Source organism: Lingula anatina, chromosome 1, assembly GCF_051362555.1.
Source record: "Lingula anatina isolate TDL-2025a chromosome 1, LinAna3.0, whole genome shotgun sequence".
Classification (NCBI taxonomy): Eukaryota; Metazoa; Brachiopoda; class Lingulata; order Lingulida; family Lingulidae; genus Lingula; species Lingula anatina.
The window spans coordinates 13,912,135-13,928,203 of record NC_141767.1 but is presented as its reverse complement, the minus strand read 5'-3'; the positions used below and the strand labels follow the sequence as shown (position 1 = coordinate 13,928,203).

General features: G+C 36.1%; 2 protein-coding genes across 2 annotated transcripts; one reads left to right on the top strand and one right to left on the bottom strand.

Moving 5' to 3' along the window:
* Positions 1-131: 131 nt before the first annotated feature.
* On the top strand, positions 132-5,888 carry LOC106150849 (uncharacterized). Its single transcript, XM_013523861.2, has 5 exons — positions 132-1,007; positions 1,650-1,736; positions 2,901-3,017; positions 3,213-3,287; positions 4,001-5,888. The coding sequence occupies exons 1-5, from the start codon at positions 878-880 to the stop codon at positions 4,204-4,206; spliced, it is 615 nt and encodes a 204-aa protein (XP_013379315.1). The 5' UTR covers positions 132-877; the 3' UTR covers positions 4,207-5,888.
* LOC106150922 (protein mono-ADP-ribosyltransferase PARP6) lies at positions 3,710-16,061 on the bottom strand. The gene is made up of 19 exons (XM_086997786.1): positions 15,918-16,061; positions 14,930-15,284; positions 14,474-14,562; positions 14,221-14,281; positions 13,918-14,008; positions 13,578-13,644; positions 13,271-13,396; positions 12,624-12,773; positions 11,877-12,123; positions 11,551-11,646; positions 11,267-11,359; positions 10,801-10,926; positions 10,479-10,612; positions 9,942-9,990; positions 9,701-9,813; positions 9,426-9,498; positions 6,914-7,060; positions 6,464-6,627; positions 3,710-5,888 (listed from the first exon to the last, which is right to left on the bottom strand). Exons 2-19 carry the CDS (start codon positions 15,092-15,094, stop codon positions 5,801-5,803), a joined length of 2,079 nt encoding a protein of 692 aa, XP_086853912.1. The 5' UTR covers positions 15,095-15,284; positions 15,918-16,061; the 3' UTR covers positions 3,710-5,800.
* Between the last annotated feature and the right edge of the window lie 8 nt (positions 16,062-16,069).

The following is a 16,069-nucleotide window of genomic DNA, read 5'->3' as shown; positions in this document are numbered from 1 at the left end:
TTGAGGAGCGGTGAAAAACAGGACGAAAAGAAAACCATCGAAAATACACATAATGGCATTTTTTAAACCCAGTTGATCTTTTGAGGACTACAGTGTATGCTTAATTATAACATTGTAAATCAGTTTAGTGGAAGATTTGAACAGAAATGCCTAATTGTTTTGTATCAAAATGTAGAATGAACAATGCGCCTTTTCACCGACAATCGAAAGAAAATAATGTCCCTAAACGTCATATCTACGTAAATGTGTTACTCTTAGTCACACGGCTTAGTACAAGTCATTAAACACATAACTAATGATAACTTGCTCGGTATTTATTCATAAACAGATACGGAGTGCGCATAGGTCAATGTAGCATTTCGATTTGCTTCTTTTATCTCTTACAAATATTAACACAAGCATGTTATTCTTGTTTACAAATCAACCGAGTCATTTCATCGGTTTCTAACCCATTTGTTAAGTGTTATTTCTTATAACACAATACCGCGAGCTTGAATGAACGCTGCTGGGGGCACATAGAGCTTGAGGGAATGTGGTTACCCGATCTCAAAGTTGAAACTGTTATGATGGCAACCATTCTTTCTGAACTGTACCAGAATCGACACCCTTGATTTTTCGTTCTCTTGTCTGGATATGTGACTTCCCGATTAAACCCTGTCATTTTCTTGATCAACGTCAACGCTGACACACATATATCACCACACGAACAGCGCCGGTAGACTTTGCCCGGCCTTGGTAGACACGAATAGGAGCAAAGAGGTGCAGGGAGTTAGGCAGCCTTCGCCTTTCATCACTAACCGGGAGGTCAATTAGGAATGAATGATTCCGATCGAAATGGAGTTTATATGAGCTCGGAAAAATCGAATTGCTGAGAAATATGTCGAGCGGTAGACACAGTCACGGCCACCGTGACAGTCACAGTCAAAACAGCAGATCTGCCGTTTCCGCGCCACCGCTGTCAGCTCGAAGCCGTGCAATGCAGTCCTTTGTGAGAGTTAAATATGGAGGTGAGTAGCTTTAAACATATTTTATAACTATAAAATTGTTAAATCAGGGATATCAAAGTAATCCATTCAGAGGTTATAAGCAGTGAAGTACTATCCAACACAATTCGACGACTTTTCTGACTATGGGAGATGTATTTGAGGACATTAAATCGAACACATTTATGTCTGATAGAGGGATATATTCTGGACAAACGGAAAAGGAAAGTAGCTAACCTACAGCTGAAATGAACAATTCTTCTGCGCACTTTTTTGCACTAAGTTGACATTCAGTTTCTGAAGTTGAAAAATAACTGCAAATCACCCAAGCCTCTCACTTTGAATGGTTTGTTTTGTGATCACCTGGGCAACGAGCGCATTAAAGTGTGTATTACGCGCTCAGTCGTGTTCATCTGGTAACCCTACCCCACTGTAGCTTTGACAACTTATAGCGACACTAAATCGTACAGCTGTGTCCAAATTAAGGTTACAAAACACATCTGTGTATATCTCATTCCTTTATCGTTAATTTTAGTTAACGATGAGAAAATTTAGTTCATGTCCAGTCGGCGTATGATAAAAGGATACTTTATCGCTGTCTACTTTTGTGATTAGCGTGTTATTTCTGATTTACCATGTCTACATTTTCTAAGCTCTGTGTTTCAGATAACAAGGAAGCTCTCTTCAACCCATGGTGCACGATAATTTGTCTTTTAGACTCTATACGGAAGATATGCAAATGTGATAAAGAAAGTAAGTGAACTCTATAAACACAGGCACAGTTGCACCCACCCCTCTTCCCACAGATTTTTGAAAAGTGTTTGCCTCTTTCTTTCTCTCAGTCTGAAGAGTCAGAAGTCTCGTAGTTTCTTTTCCTTCGGCCAGCGCGCTCTCAAGTTTTCTTCAGTAGGCGTTTCCATGTAGATGAATACCACAGGCGGCTCAAATACCTGCTAGCAAATACAAGAGTAGCAAAGGTGTTTTAGACGACAACCCCCCCACCACCCCACCCCACTACCACCATTCTCAGCCATACCTGGCTTACCGGCCTGGCTTAAGATGTGATTGCTTTTATTATAAAGAAAACACTGCTTAGCTGACTGATGGCACATGTATCTTCAATACTGAGAAGAATGTGCGATGTCAGAAATCCTGCATTTTGCCAAGAAATAACGGCACTACCACTGTAAAGCACATTATAGGGATGGCTCTATTATAAGCATGATGTATAGTACGCGAATTAATCAATTTTGTTTAAGCCATCGTATGACACTCATTTTGAATTGCAGAGGTTACATGATAAATACAAAATTGAATAGATATACGAGAATAATGAGCAAGTATCACTGAAGTATAATGATAAAACTGCTGATAATAATGTTGGGTTTCCAGTGACGTATAAAACTAGTTTGCGGTTCTTTATTTAAAATTCCAATGACGGGTTACATAACAAGGAATATATCCCAGAGGTCACCTCACCAAAAGTCCATAATTTTATAATATTTTACAGTGTACAAACGTATAGCCTACACCAAGATATACTGGTCTTTATACTACATGTATTTGTCATCACGATTATGATAACAGGAATACAGGCGCCTTGCGTTGATAAATCCAAGCAGATTCAAAATAGAGAACAGATAAAACATCGCGGAGAGAAAGATACATGTCCCTGATTTCAGTTTATAAAGACAACAAACATACTGACAGAAGTGATTTGTCCACAGAAGGGAATGCATATTACAAATAAGAGATAATGATTTTATATGAGTTGGATAGCTTAACTGCAAAAAGTTAGTTCCAGTACCCTATAGATATGTGAAAGCAAATTTTTCTCCCCTCTTTTCGTGTGTTAACTTCCTTCTTAATACGTTAAAATAAATATTTTATAAATGTTCAATTCAATTTATTTTTCAGTTGTTATTGACCTTGTGGACATGCAGGGTCATGTGACGAATCTTGGTGCCAAACTGAGGGAGTACGCTTGTGATTCCCTGCAAACGAGGGAAATTTATGTCTTAATCAAAATAGAAAGTAAGTCGGTTACAAACTGCCGTCTGTCGCAACAAACTGTTCTGTCTGTGCCCTACCAATTAACTACAGTATTAACTAAATTTAAATAAATAGATTTTGGCAATATTAAACTTAAAACTTTCTTAAGTCAATGCGAATTCAAAGTTTTATTATATGTTCGGTTATAAAAAAGTTATATTTCCATATTACTTTCAGAACAAGCGGGCAATTTACCGAACAAGTATACGCCTCTACTACAAAATTTGGATAAATCAAATCCTGAGCTACATTGTAAGTATAGGGCCTATGAAATATAAAATTGTTTAAAACCAACAAAATTAAATTTTAAGTGATAAAAGGTGTGTTTGCGTGCATGTCAATGTTTGTTGTTACCGAAAATATATTAACCACTGTTGCCCTGATCAGTTTGTCATTTGAATGCCAGTTTGTGTGTACACAAAGTGAACCTCGCATTTGTAAGGAAACCCTGACGTCATGAATACAATTTTCTGTACAATAAATGTTTCCAATTTTGTGATTTACAACACTGAAATACACTTCCAATTAAACAACAAAAGAAATGCAGGGGCTTTGAGGTCAACCTTGAAATGAACCCCGACCTGAGCTATTGTTGTTAGGCAGTTACCACACATGTGTCAAAGGTATACATGATATTCACAATATTGCACCTGCATCTCAAAAGTCGTATTAAGAATATTTTCAAAAGTGGTTTATTGGCATCTTTCTCCAGTTAAACAGCTAACAGGATGTTTTGTGCTGGAAATGCAATGAAGAATAAAACGAGAACTTATAGCATATGTACGACTAGTCTTTGTTTCAAACTTGAAACAAATAACCCGCTACTTTCCCCAAGGTAGCGCATACCCTGAAGGAAACAACATAAGTAGGCCTAGGTTTATATCTGCCACGAGCCCTTGTCCGTCCACTGCAAGAAAAATATTAATCCTTCAATCATTATATCATAGTTTTCATCGTCATTTCAGATAAACTTTTGCATATGTCAAGACCTGCCAGCAAATCCAAAGGGAAATGGGGGAATCTTGGTAAAAAGGGACTCAAACAAATTGCCAGTAAATCCTCTTCACACTCAGGAAGAGACAGCCCTAGAACTAAAACTGGGAATGATGATGACAGAAAAACGAGATCACTTTTATCAAGGATGGGAATGCTGAAAGCTGGTGGTGATTGACAAGTGAAATTTCACACAGAACGAAAGAGATTGGAAGCTTTTGGATACTTATCCCCAAAAACACTCATAGAGATAGAACGAGGGTGTTAAACGACAAGGGATTCCTTTTCGAGACAAATTGCAAATCGCAATAACAAGTTCTTCCTTTTCTGTATGCAGACTGACTACAGGCAGGACTTGATGATAATAATAATTGATGATGATGATGATGATCAAGTCCTTTTTGATACACCTCTTATAAGTTACAGAATGTCAAAATTTATTTAGAGCAGATGATAAAATAATTTGTCAATGACGATAAAAAGGACACAAGCTATCATTGAGCAGCATTACTAAATAAAATGATGTTATTTTAAATACTCATACTTTAAATATATTATCAAAATTATATTTTCAGTAAAGTTTTGAAAAACTCAATACTTTTGCAGGTCTTATTATTAGCATCAAATAAAAATTTTGGAGAGTATTTCCCAAACACACAACCAGCATAAAATACACTTAAACTCCTATTGGCATATGAATACTGCAATATTACCCAATTTTTCTGTTTGTACTTGAAGCATTATTACAAACTACGAGTTACTTATTCTCCACCAGGGGTCTTTCTCAGACCTCTCTAACCATTACAAAATTTGATGAAAGACCCCTGTTAGATTTGAGATGATCAAGTTCATTCACTATACTTTGTGCAATGCATTTGACACATTGAAAATCTTTAAAGATAACAGAACCCTTTTCTGAAACTACTGAATTATTCTTCTAAGTTTGACAATAATAAGAAACAGTTTTACTTTATACTCCTCACTTGAAAATATTAAATAGTGAAAAATGAAGAATGCACCAAAAATAATAATAATAATAATAAAAACTACACAACTTTGAGAAAAATAATCTACTTGGCAAAGATCACTCCAGCAAGTTTGAGACTAACAAGTCACACAGTTTTCCATATATTGCATTAACAGTGAAGTGCATGGCAATGATGCAGGTGATGGCTACATCACTTGTCTATACATAAAAACATTTGAAAAAATCAAATGTCCAATTGCACATTTTTATTTTAACAACGATGTCCCAATTGTACAGTAACATCCTAGATATTTCTGTGCATGCACTTATATATTTCATAAAAATAGCAGATTGCAGTGTGGGAAAGCAAATATATGAAACACATGAATGAAAATCACAATGGTTATGTATAGGCTGAAGTTTACAAACTTGCTTCAATACCGTGTACTGGGAATGTCAAAAACTGTTCATGAGAGTATGAACGTAACACAAAGAAGACACTTTCTAATGCCACCCGATCATGTAGTACAGCTTTTTGGGTGTGCCTCAGATCTTAAGGGTTGTTATTTCTGACGATCTATATCAATCTTGAGCCTTAAAAAAATCTACACAACATATTTAGAAAACTCAAATGCACCAACATTGCATAAAATGAGCAAAATTAGATAGATCAGTTAATTGCCATCCAATCTTCCGTTGGTCATTAATTGTACACTTGGACTAGTAAGACATAATACAACAAGAAACTGATTCTTTTCAAGGAAACAAATATTCCTTCTCAAGGCATGTTAAATATTAGCTGTCACTAAGATTCTGCAACATCTTGAATCCTCTGCTTGAAGCCTTCTTTCTGGGTATGGACATCTGGGACTTGGCCATTGTGATCTTCGTATCTGGAAGACAGGGTTAAGTAAAGGAAGTTTAACATAAATGGTCAAAGAGCCTGGGGATTCAGAACAGTGGACTAACAGATCTATAGATCAAATATGGCCAATCCCACTTGAATGCTTGTTGTGTAATCCCTGTGGGAGATCTATTCAGTGTCTAATCGGGAATTAAGTGGTAAGCTTTTTAGTGGGTGGCCATATTTGAACCACGAATCTGTTTGTCTGCTGTTCTGAATGCACACTAACACCCCATTTCCAGAGATTAGATCGATCTACTTTAGATCGACCTAACTCCCTGGGGGTTCACGCTAAATAGCTGTCAGCTGAGCATACACGAAAGTTAATTACCCCCTTGTAGTAGGCGGGACGGACATTTAAGCCGGATTACCTGACAGTAATCTAGTGAGACTCCCCGCGGGGATAGATCGATCTAAAAGCTCTGGGAATACAGCCAAAGACTACACACTGTGCACTCTTGAGAAAAAGGCCAACTTATAAAGATGCTTATGTTAACTTTTTTATCCATTCAATATATCTGGTAACCAAAAATAAATTTAATATATTTTCAAAATATGACTCACACAAAAAAGAATCTTGTGCAAACATGATCTGGATTAGGGCAAACCCAGATGGGACCATGCTTCTTCAAATGTTCACTGGTGACAACCTCACACAGAGCGATACATGAAAGCCTGTTTGAGTGACTTAGGAACTTCTGTCCAGATACACTGCTTTGGGAACTAGTCTAAAATTTGTAATCAATGATTAGTATTAGTCAATATGAAAGAATTTGTTCTGAATTAAAACTGTTATACAGTAGTTAAACAATGATTGTGACAAAATTTGAGGAAAAGTACTGCAAGAGACCAGAACTAACATATGTTTGGAGTCAATATTTCACAGATATACCTGTTTATTCTATGATATTATCTAATCATACATTTTTAAGTCATTCTTTATTACATCAATTCCTCCTTTCTTCTCTGAATGTTGATATAAAGAAACAGAACATATGAAAAACAACATATTACCTCTTTTGTGGAAGTGGTTTTCCCAACAGGGGTTTGTTCTTTCTTAGTGGACCGTGGTGGTAAGTATTGTACCTTTCCAGAGTAATTAAATGACAGTTTTGCCTGGGGACTCAAGTAAATGCCATTGCCATAAGCTGCTCCATTTACCTTTGAAAATAAAAAAAAATACTATGCTGAAAAGTACACTGTATGCATGCATTTGAAAACGTTTACATATCCAAATAGGGACAATAAAAATAAAAAGGTACCCCTCAAATACAAGTAACTGACCTAGATATATCCTTCCTACACAAGAAGTCATGGCTAGTCATTTAGAACTCAGTCATTATATTAAAAATGGAATAAAACAGGGCTGTGCAATGCTTTCTGTCAGTCTAGATGACCTGTATTGAATTTGGGCTAACTTCAAATACTTATTAGTGGCAGGAAAAATCTGGAAATCCTCCAAGTGCACATTTTTTTTTTCAAAAAACTTACTTTGAAGTCCAACATAATATTTCAACTCCCCACCTTACTAGATAAGTTTTAAAATTTATTTTCCTGGTCCTTCTGTTCTCCCATATAGGTAATGTCATATTTCAATGTCTTTTGTACTACATTTACATCAGGCACACTTGACAACAACAACAACAACTAGAGGATCAGAGAGGTGATACCGCCTCTAGATATTGTACCACCAGCTGGAGTAAGCACATTCGTATGGACCCCCCCCCCCCAAAAAAAAAAAAATGGACCCCACCACCAGTCTTGTGCTTGACAAGCTCTATAAAATGCAATAAACAAGAGTTCTCAAAATATGCAAAAAAAAAAAAAAATGGAAAACATAACTGTTAAAATAGTCCAATCAAGCAGATGTTCAAACTGACCTGCATTTTGCTAACGCTGATCACTCCTGTGATTTTCTAGACAATAGGCCTATTGGTTTTCCTTGAAATGCGTTATCAGTATTGCATATATGCTGACAAAAGAGATAACCTAGGGACAACAGTGGGCAGATCTCTGCTAGTTTTGAAGATATGAGGGGTAAGAAAATATGCAGAGTTCAGTTTGTGGTGAAAAAGTAGGTCAAAGGTCAATTTCAATGTCACAGTATACGACTTCCCATATAAGTTCATTAGTAGCTATGGGCATTTCTTTGCCAATTTTGGAGATATGAAGGCCAGGAAACATGCAAAGTGCAGTTCATCATAAATAGTAGGTCAAAGGTCAATTTCAAGGCCACAGTAAGATTGCCAGTACATGACTTCCTATTCAAGTTCAATAGTAACTTTGGACATATCTCTGCAAGTTTTCGAGATATAAGGGATAGAAAATTTGCAATGTTCAGTTCATGGTGAAAAGTAGGTCAAAAGTCAATTCCAAGGTCACAATAAGATTGCCAGTATATGACTTCCTATTCAAGTTCAACAGTAACTATGGGTGTATCTCTGCCAGTTTTGGAGATATAACGGCTGGCAAATTTGCAAAGTTCAGTTCATGGTGAAAAGTAGGTCAAAGGTCAATTTCAGGGTCATATTTAGATTGCCAGTATATGACTTCCTATTGAAGTGCAATAGTAACTATGGGCGTATCTCTGCTAATTTTGGAGTATTTCACATTTTCTCCTCTAAATATTGCAATGTTGTAATTTTTGATATAGCGCAACGCCTAAACCATCTTGAAAACAAAAAATGGACACCACCTCCTGTATTGCACTTGACAAGGTCTACAAAATGCAACAAACAAGAGGTCTCTGACATTTACCGTTCCAGAATTAGAGCGAGTTTTCAGTTTCGGTAAATAATGGCTGCTTCTCCTGTGAAAATGCACCGATTGACCCCAAACTCCCAAAGATGAAAGGAGTCCCCAATTGTAACCCCTCACTATAACAGGAGAGCTTAGGGCTGTGTAGTTTCCAAAAATTAGCACAAACAAATTTTTTTTTTGCAGAAAATTCCCATTTTTACAAATTTTTGGCTTGTTTGACCTTGAAAAAAAGGTCAAAAGTCAAATCCAAGGGCATATTTGGAATCTCCACATATGACTTTCAGTCAGACTTCTGTAGTAATTTTTCCCATTATTCCTTCGGTTTGGGAGATATTTAGCATTGAATTTTCAAAAAATTTGACAAGGGTGTATTTCAACAAGCGTCATGCCCAGGCCAATGCACTGACAGAGACAAAAAAACCAGGGTGTTCAAGTTGAGATTATATGTGACCTTAATCCAAGAGATGGGGACACAGGTCCTTGCGGTCTAGGAGGAGAAGCGGTAATGGTGACTTGTTTTTGGCGCCCAACTGCGGAGCTGGCGGAGCTGTACGAGACGGGTCGGGACTAAAACCATGAGTACCACCAGCGTACACGCTGGTGGTACTAATAATGTTGATGGTTATAATTATAATAAAATATCCTTCGACATAAAGAATTCCTTTTAATTTTCAAAAATTATTAAATTCTGGCGATATCAAAGATGGTTATATTAAATAGTTTCAGTGAAGAGTAAAAACTTCTTTAAACTTTAAGGTTTTACTACCTGAAGCTTGGTCCCTGATGCGTTGACTAGCCCTTTCCTTATGATTGAATGCCAGTTTTCAATGCAAGACCCACTGTAAGGAAAGCAATTCTCAAAATTGTCACTAAATTTATATAAACTATCTAGTTAAAATCAATGCAAATGTTTCATGTAATAAGTAGAGTTGAATCCCTTAAAGAAGTAATCTTTTCCCTGTAACATACTAACAATTTGCCTACAATTTGCCTACAATGCAATATTTCCACTTTATAAATTAACTAGGCTATAATACTTACTGAAATGCAAATGTGCTTCCATATTTTGATTTTGCTGCTCGGAATTTGGCTTCTTTTGCTGGTGGACTGCTCAGCAGAAGAAACTGGTGAGGTGTGTTCATGAAGTGAAGTTGCTGAAATAAAATTTGAAAAGTTGAAGTCAATTACTTTTTTATTTTATTATTTTAGCAGTAAACTTTTCATTCACTGTCACTTATCATCCTTATTCATTTTGATTCCTTAACTGAGCAAAATATCTCACCTTTGAAGTGTGTAGCTTGACAATATGACACCTATTACTGGATATTACCCTGTAGATAAACAGCATAAGCAGTATTTTAGATTATATTTGTAAATGAATTGCATTAACTTATCTTTAGTAATCAGTGGAAAAAAGCAGTTGTCTACATGATTCCTAACATAATCTAGTAACCTATGTGGAAAAAAGACTTGCTTGTATGGTTTTTATTAAAATATACTTAAATCACAACCATAATATAAACTATTGATGGTTCAACCAAGCATGTTAAACTGTGATGCTAATATTATGAGATACTTGCTTTCACAATAACATGTTCACTTTTAGACCCCGTTCCCATACCTATTCAGCTTAAGTGGTTATAATGCCTGGCACGCCTACTGAAGCTGTTAGGGGGTACTTAACTATTGTTTAGTAGCTTCGGTAGGCGTGCCAAACATCTAAACTGCTTAAGCTGAATGCAATTTAGCGAGAATCCCCTTAGAGATGGGTCGATCCTACTAGATTGATCTAGGTATGGAAACGGGGTTTTAGACTCACCACTGTAAAAGAGGGTATGCCACAGGGTTAGCTTTATCTAATGACTGCTTTAACTCCACAGCAGACATCTGGGTCATGGTGCCCATATCAGGAATGCATTGAAAACAATTTATCACTGAGGAAAAATCTTTCTTCTGGAAACAGTAAAATACACCAACAGGCATCATTAAGTATCACTCTATGAGAAAAATATAGAAAACTGACGAAAAAATTCCTGTTCAATATAAAATGTCATTAAATGGTATTCTACACTGATGGGGAAGGAAAGTCAAATGTTAAAAAATGCAACTATGTAAGTTTTGCTGGGGAAATCTAAACTTACCTTTGGGTTAAATGCTAGTTCAGTTGGAATCAGTGGGTTTACAACGGTGGGATAAGGATCAAAAATCACATCTCTTCTTGGTGATAAACATGCTGACTTTGCCATGTTAACCATTAGATCAACAACCTGTATCAATTTATACAGAATCTGATGTTACTGTCAAGTCTAATTTTTATAAAAAATATATATTACTAGACAGCAAAGCTGGCAAACATTGACATTTAACAGAAAAAATTCATTTCTAACTCCATTAAACACAAATACGTATATTCCTGTATAACTGATGTTGTTTCCATTTTGTCAATGTTTACAGTGATCAACATCATGGAAAATGCATACAAGCCTTCCAAAACATGACTGCTTCTTAATTTTGCAAAACTTTTTAGGTTATAAAAAACAAGAGTGAGACCTACCTCTTCATATGAATATAACAAATAAAATGACACAGTGACAGTGTTTTACATACCTCAGCTGCAGATGCTATTTCTTCTGCAGCATAATGCATGACTCCTAGTGTTTGATATGCAAACACACACAGTTCTCTAGAACAAACTGCAGGCTAAAAAGATAATAGTAGCATATTTGAGGCTCAAATATATGAACTGGGGGTTAACTCATAATTATCAATAATAAATACAAAGCTGGAAAACATTTCTAAGAAGTTGGACAAACAATCATCTATCTATCTCTTAGATGACTATAGAGCAGTTAGAACGAACTAGCCTTCATCATGAGCACATACAATCCTACCTTCAGCATACCACCATTTTGAAATTCATGAGGTTCATCACAGACAACACAGAATTCATTCATAGTTGGCACCCTCTGTTGGGCATAACGCATCATCTAAAAAAAAAAAAGAAATAGTAAATAAGGTCACAAAGTAGACAGCAAAGCTTGCAAATATACACACACCAAACTGAAAAAAATGAGATAGTTAAATCACAGTTAGCACAATAGGTCTGGGAATGGTCCCTATGTTTTCAATCAGTCTTATTCAAAATAACTTAATCAAAAGAGAAGAAAAATTGGTAGAAAAAAAAACTTAGTTAACAGATCAAAAATGACTACATTACCTGCACCAGCCAACCATATTCAAGTCCAGGTAAAACTTTATGTGCCTGGTTACAATGGTCAGCAATGGGACCTTCAGAAGCACTTGAAGATGTTTTACAGGTATTTTCTTCAACTGCTGTCATTTTTGAAGGTTTTCTGCCTTTACTTGACGCAGAGCCTCTGTTGAGCAACTTTTTCAATCTTGAGCTCGAGTCTGTTTTTGGCACTGTATCCTGGGGCACCTCCTGTCTATGTGTTACACCTTCACTGTTAAAAATAGAACATAGCTGTATGTTCCCACCAGTCAAGCCTTTTTCAAGGACTCAATTACATGAGGTAAGTAAAGAACACATCACAAGGACTTCGCCATTCCATTCAAATGAATTAAAATTTGTCCAACACATTGATATCTATAATCTGAAAACTATGATAATAATTCATTCAACCACTGACAACTTTTAATTTTCTACTACAGCTAACATATGCATTGTGAAAATTTAACTAGCAAAGGGCTACAGGCCCGTGAGTTCAAAGTGACACATCAAATATGATAACATGTGAAAAATGGATAATTCACAAAAAAAGAAAACCAATGTGACCCAATCAGTCTAGTTTTTTTTTTTTTTTAAACTCAAGCTGTATTTTAATCCTAAAAGTCACTGAAGGTAATAATGGCGACAATAACAACAACAAATACAAATCCAGGTGTTGGTATGGCAAGTCTGTATTCTACATCAGTATATCCAAATAAAGTCATGCACACTGACCTGGCATTATCATCCCCACACAGCAGGGCTACTGCTTCCTGTTCATTTCCCCTGGCCTCCAGCAGTGCCTCCCTACTCCGCTCCAAGTCAAAGCCCATGCCCACCAGTCTGGCAAGAGTGGCATCGTCTACCAGCTTCAGAGGGCTCTCACTGAATGAAAATACTTGCAAGAATAAAACATTTTATGTGCTTTTTACTAAATGTGTTAGCAGTTAGATGAAATATGTTTCTCCAGGCTTGGTCAAAACACTTATATATACATGTACATGTATGTATTTTATTTTTATCCCCGTTCTTTTGTGACAAAAGTCGGGGTTCATATTATTCTGCAAGTCCATCAAACCGCCAGTCCCCACATTTGTAACTTCCACTATCCCCTTCTTAGTCTTTAGAATAAAAAAGTTGACACTTAGGGGATTGATAGACCTAACATCAGGGATTGCATGTGTGCCTGAGCTCTGGACTGTCCCTGGGGACAGATGATTTAATTTCTTTTTTTACATTCTAATTTCTGATATATCTATTCTAGACCATTAGAGTGAGGGGACTCGAAACTTTAGGGATTGATGGACCCATCATCAGGGACATAATTAGTTACTTAAATATATTTAATGCACTTTTTTTCTGATAGTAATTTGTCACTTTACCTAGGTGACTTTGTCTTCCTTGCTTCATCCTTGCTCTCAAGGCCAGGCACAGGGAATAAATGCTGACTAGCAACATATGCATTGCTTAATTCTTTCCACTGCCGGGATATAAAGGATTCTAGAATTCTGTGGAATAAGTTACAGGTTAAAATTACAATGTATGTTATGCAGTTGTATTCAAGAGATGTTAACTTAATACAATCACTGCAGTGCTCATGGGCAAGCTATTTCTGACAGTTTACTACATAAACACGATTCTTTAAAGCATATTAGTTAGCACATTCAATGTTGTAAGAAAATGGCTCACTTTTTCAGCTGGCTGCCAATGCCAAATTTTTCCTTTCTAGAAGGTTGGAAAACTTCAATCATGGGTTCTAAAACAATGTTCAATGGTATTAGATTAAATGAGTTAACAGGGTGATATACAGATAAACCAGCTTTTGTAATAAAGCATAAATTACATTTCTCATCAATACCTTTGATAAACTTGTCATTTTATTATTCCTAGAAAGATTTCATACTAACACTGAGCCAGAAATATTTCCTTATTCCAATTTATCACCCAATCATGTTTTGAGTGAAACTTGTGTACTCTGAATGACCAAAAAAAAAGAAAATTTGTTGACTTTGTCATCATCAAACCTGACCTGCTTCATCCAGATATGCTGACATACTTAAGTGCAACCGTACTATTAAAGGCTCTTCTCTGTTGACACACCATGCTTTAGCCTGTTCTTCCTTTAAAAAAACATGTATAAAACCAAGTTATGAATATTCTTTTGCTTCATATTTTGTTGGTAATTTAGTCTAATGACTGTTTAATATTTTGCTTAACAAAGTCATTTATCATTCCTACAACAGAAATATTTTTATCAGAAACACTCTTGATAAAGTCTATATTTTTTACATTTTCAGTACTTTTTAAAATTTCAAACCCTGAATTTACTCACATACAAAAACTGCATACTGATTTTCAATGCGACATCAAGGTTATCTAGAGCTGCAAGCAACCTTAAAAAAAAAAAAAAAATTTAATGCATATCATCTCCTTAAAAGGTTAAAGTTGTAAACACAATAAACTCAGTTCATTCTTTATATACTATTATCATAGGTAGCAGTTCATGACTAATATTGAATGGATTCAGTTTTAAATAGCAAAAAAAATTATAATGGAATTAGTTCAAACCTATCAAAAAAACTGACCTTATACTAAATGACTGCTCTCCATAAATTTTCTTGAGCATGTCCAAATCATGGGTGAGAACTTTATTTTGCTCTCGTATTCCTGTGCCCTAAAACAATTTAAAATCATTTCAATTAAACAAAATAAAAGCCAAACAAATGTAGATATTTAGAGGCAGCACTTATTTTAAAACAAGGCAGCAAAGCTGTCAAATGTACAGACAAAAAGCAGAAAATAATGATGCACAACTTTGATGCAATAAAAAAAAATTTATGAATGTTAAATAACAAAATCAACACACACACACACACACACACACACACACACACACACACACACACACACACACACACACACACACACACACACACACACACACACACAGGCTTATGGACAGTGCATTATTTAGTCTAATTTGTTTAACTTCAAAATTAAACCCTATTAAAACAACACATTAAGAACAAGAGTAGCATCACCTCATCTCCATCACTATTGACAGTATAATAGTTGTCAAAATCATGTTCCTCTTCACTGTATAAATTTGGATCATCATCACTGTCAGTACATTCTTCTGTATCACTGTTGTTTTCAACCCTGTATGCAGTTTTATCAAAGTCATCTCTACTGCATACTTCATCCATTCTTCTGTGCTTTTCTTAGTTATCTTTTGTTTATTGTTCACTCTTTGTTTGTTGCAATATGCCTGTTGACTTTAAACCAAGCCTTTGTTTAAGTTATGTTGGGGTGTATGCAAACATCATTTCATCACCATTGCCATCCAACATGGTCCAGGTATCATCTCATCATCAGTGTAGTTTCAGTAGAAAAAGTCTCTAGAAGTAGAGGAAATGGTATTATCATGCCTGTTTACATGATAATACCATTTCCTCTACTTCTAGAGGAAATGGTATTATCATGCCTGTTTACATGGCAAGTCTAAGGCTGTATTCCCAGAGCTTTTAGATCGATCTATCCCAGCGGGGAGTCTCACTAGATTACTGTCAGATAATCTGGCTTAAATGTTCGTCCCGCCTACTACAAGCTGTAAGGGGGTAGTTAACTTTCGTGTCCGCTCGGCTGACAGCTATTTAGCGTGAACCCCCAGGGAGTTAGGTCGATCTAAAGTAGATCCATCTAATCTCTGGAAATGGGGTCTAAGTCACAATCACATCATGCAAATAATCTCTTCTTTAAAAAATTACTATAGCTCATGGCCAGACAGCTCTCAGTTGAAGACTCATGAACAGTTGTCGATCTACCACATGTCGATCTTTTGTTTTCCACATCCGACCCATTAGTGAGATAAGTGAGATAACCATGCACTTGTAATCAGATTCAATGTGTACCGGTTACATAATACTGTATACTGCCTTACTGGACATGTGACATACTAGTATCTACTTCTGTGGTTGTCGTTAGTAACTTAAACATTCCCAAAATTCACGTTTTATTGTCAGCACTTACTAAACTAAACCCTCTCAAGGTGGCCACAACAAGGAAGTAAGGCAAGAATGTGAATGTGCGTTCACTCATAATATAAATACATCCTTGTTTGTGACAACGTCTGTAACGTTACAAGCGTTCCACCAGTTGGCTTCTCGTCACTCACTGCTGTG

What these genes read in the sequence shown, in the direction of transcription:
- LOC106150849 (XM_013523861.2), top strand. Translation starts at nt 878, where the DNA reads ATGTCGAGCGGTAGACACAGTCACGGCCACCGTGACAGTCACAGTCAA. An exon ending in ATGCAAATGTGATAAAGAAA is followed by an intron (nt 1,737 to 2,900) that starts GTAAGTGAACTC and finishes TTTATTTTTCAG; the next exon opens with TTGTTATTGACCTTGTGGAC. An exon ending in TGTCTTAATCAAAATAGAAA is followed by an intron (nt 3,018 to 3,212) that starts GTAAGTCGGTTA and finishes TATTACTTTCAG; the next exon opens with AACAAGCGGGCAATTTACCG.
- LOC106150922 (XM_086997786.1), bottom strand. Translation starts at nt 15,094, where the DNA reads ATGGATGAAGTATGCAGTAGAGATGACTTTGATAAAACTGCATACAGG. An exon ending in AAACCACTTCCACAAAAGAG is followed by an intron (nt 6,628 to 6,913) that starts GTAATATGTTGT and finishes TACAAATTTTAG; the next exon opens with ACTAGTTCCCAAAGCAGTGT. An exon ending in TGCACAAGATTCTTTTTTGT is followed by an intron (nt 5,889 to 6,463) that starts GTGAGTCATATT and finishes CCTGTCTTCCAG; the next exon opens with ATACGAAGATCACAATGGCC.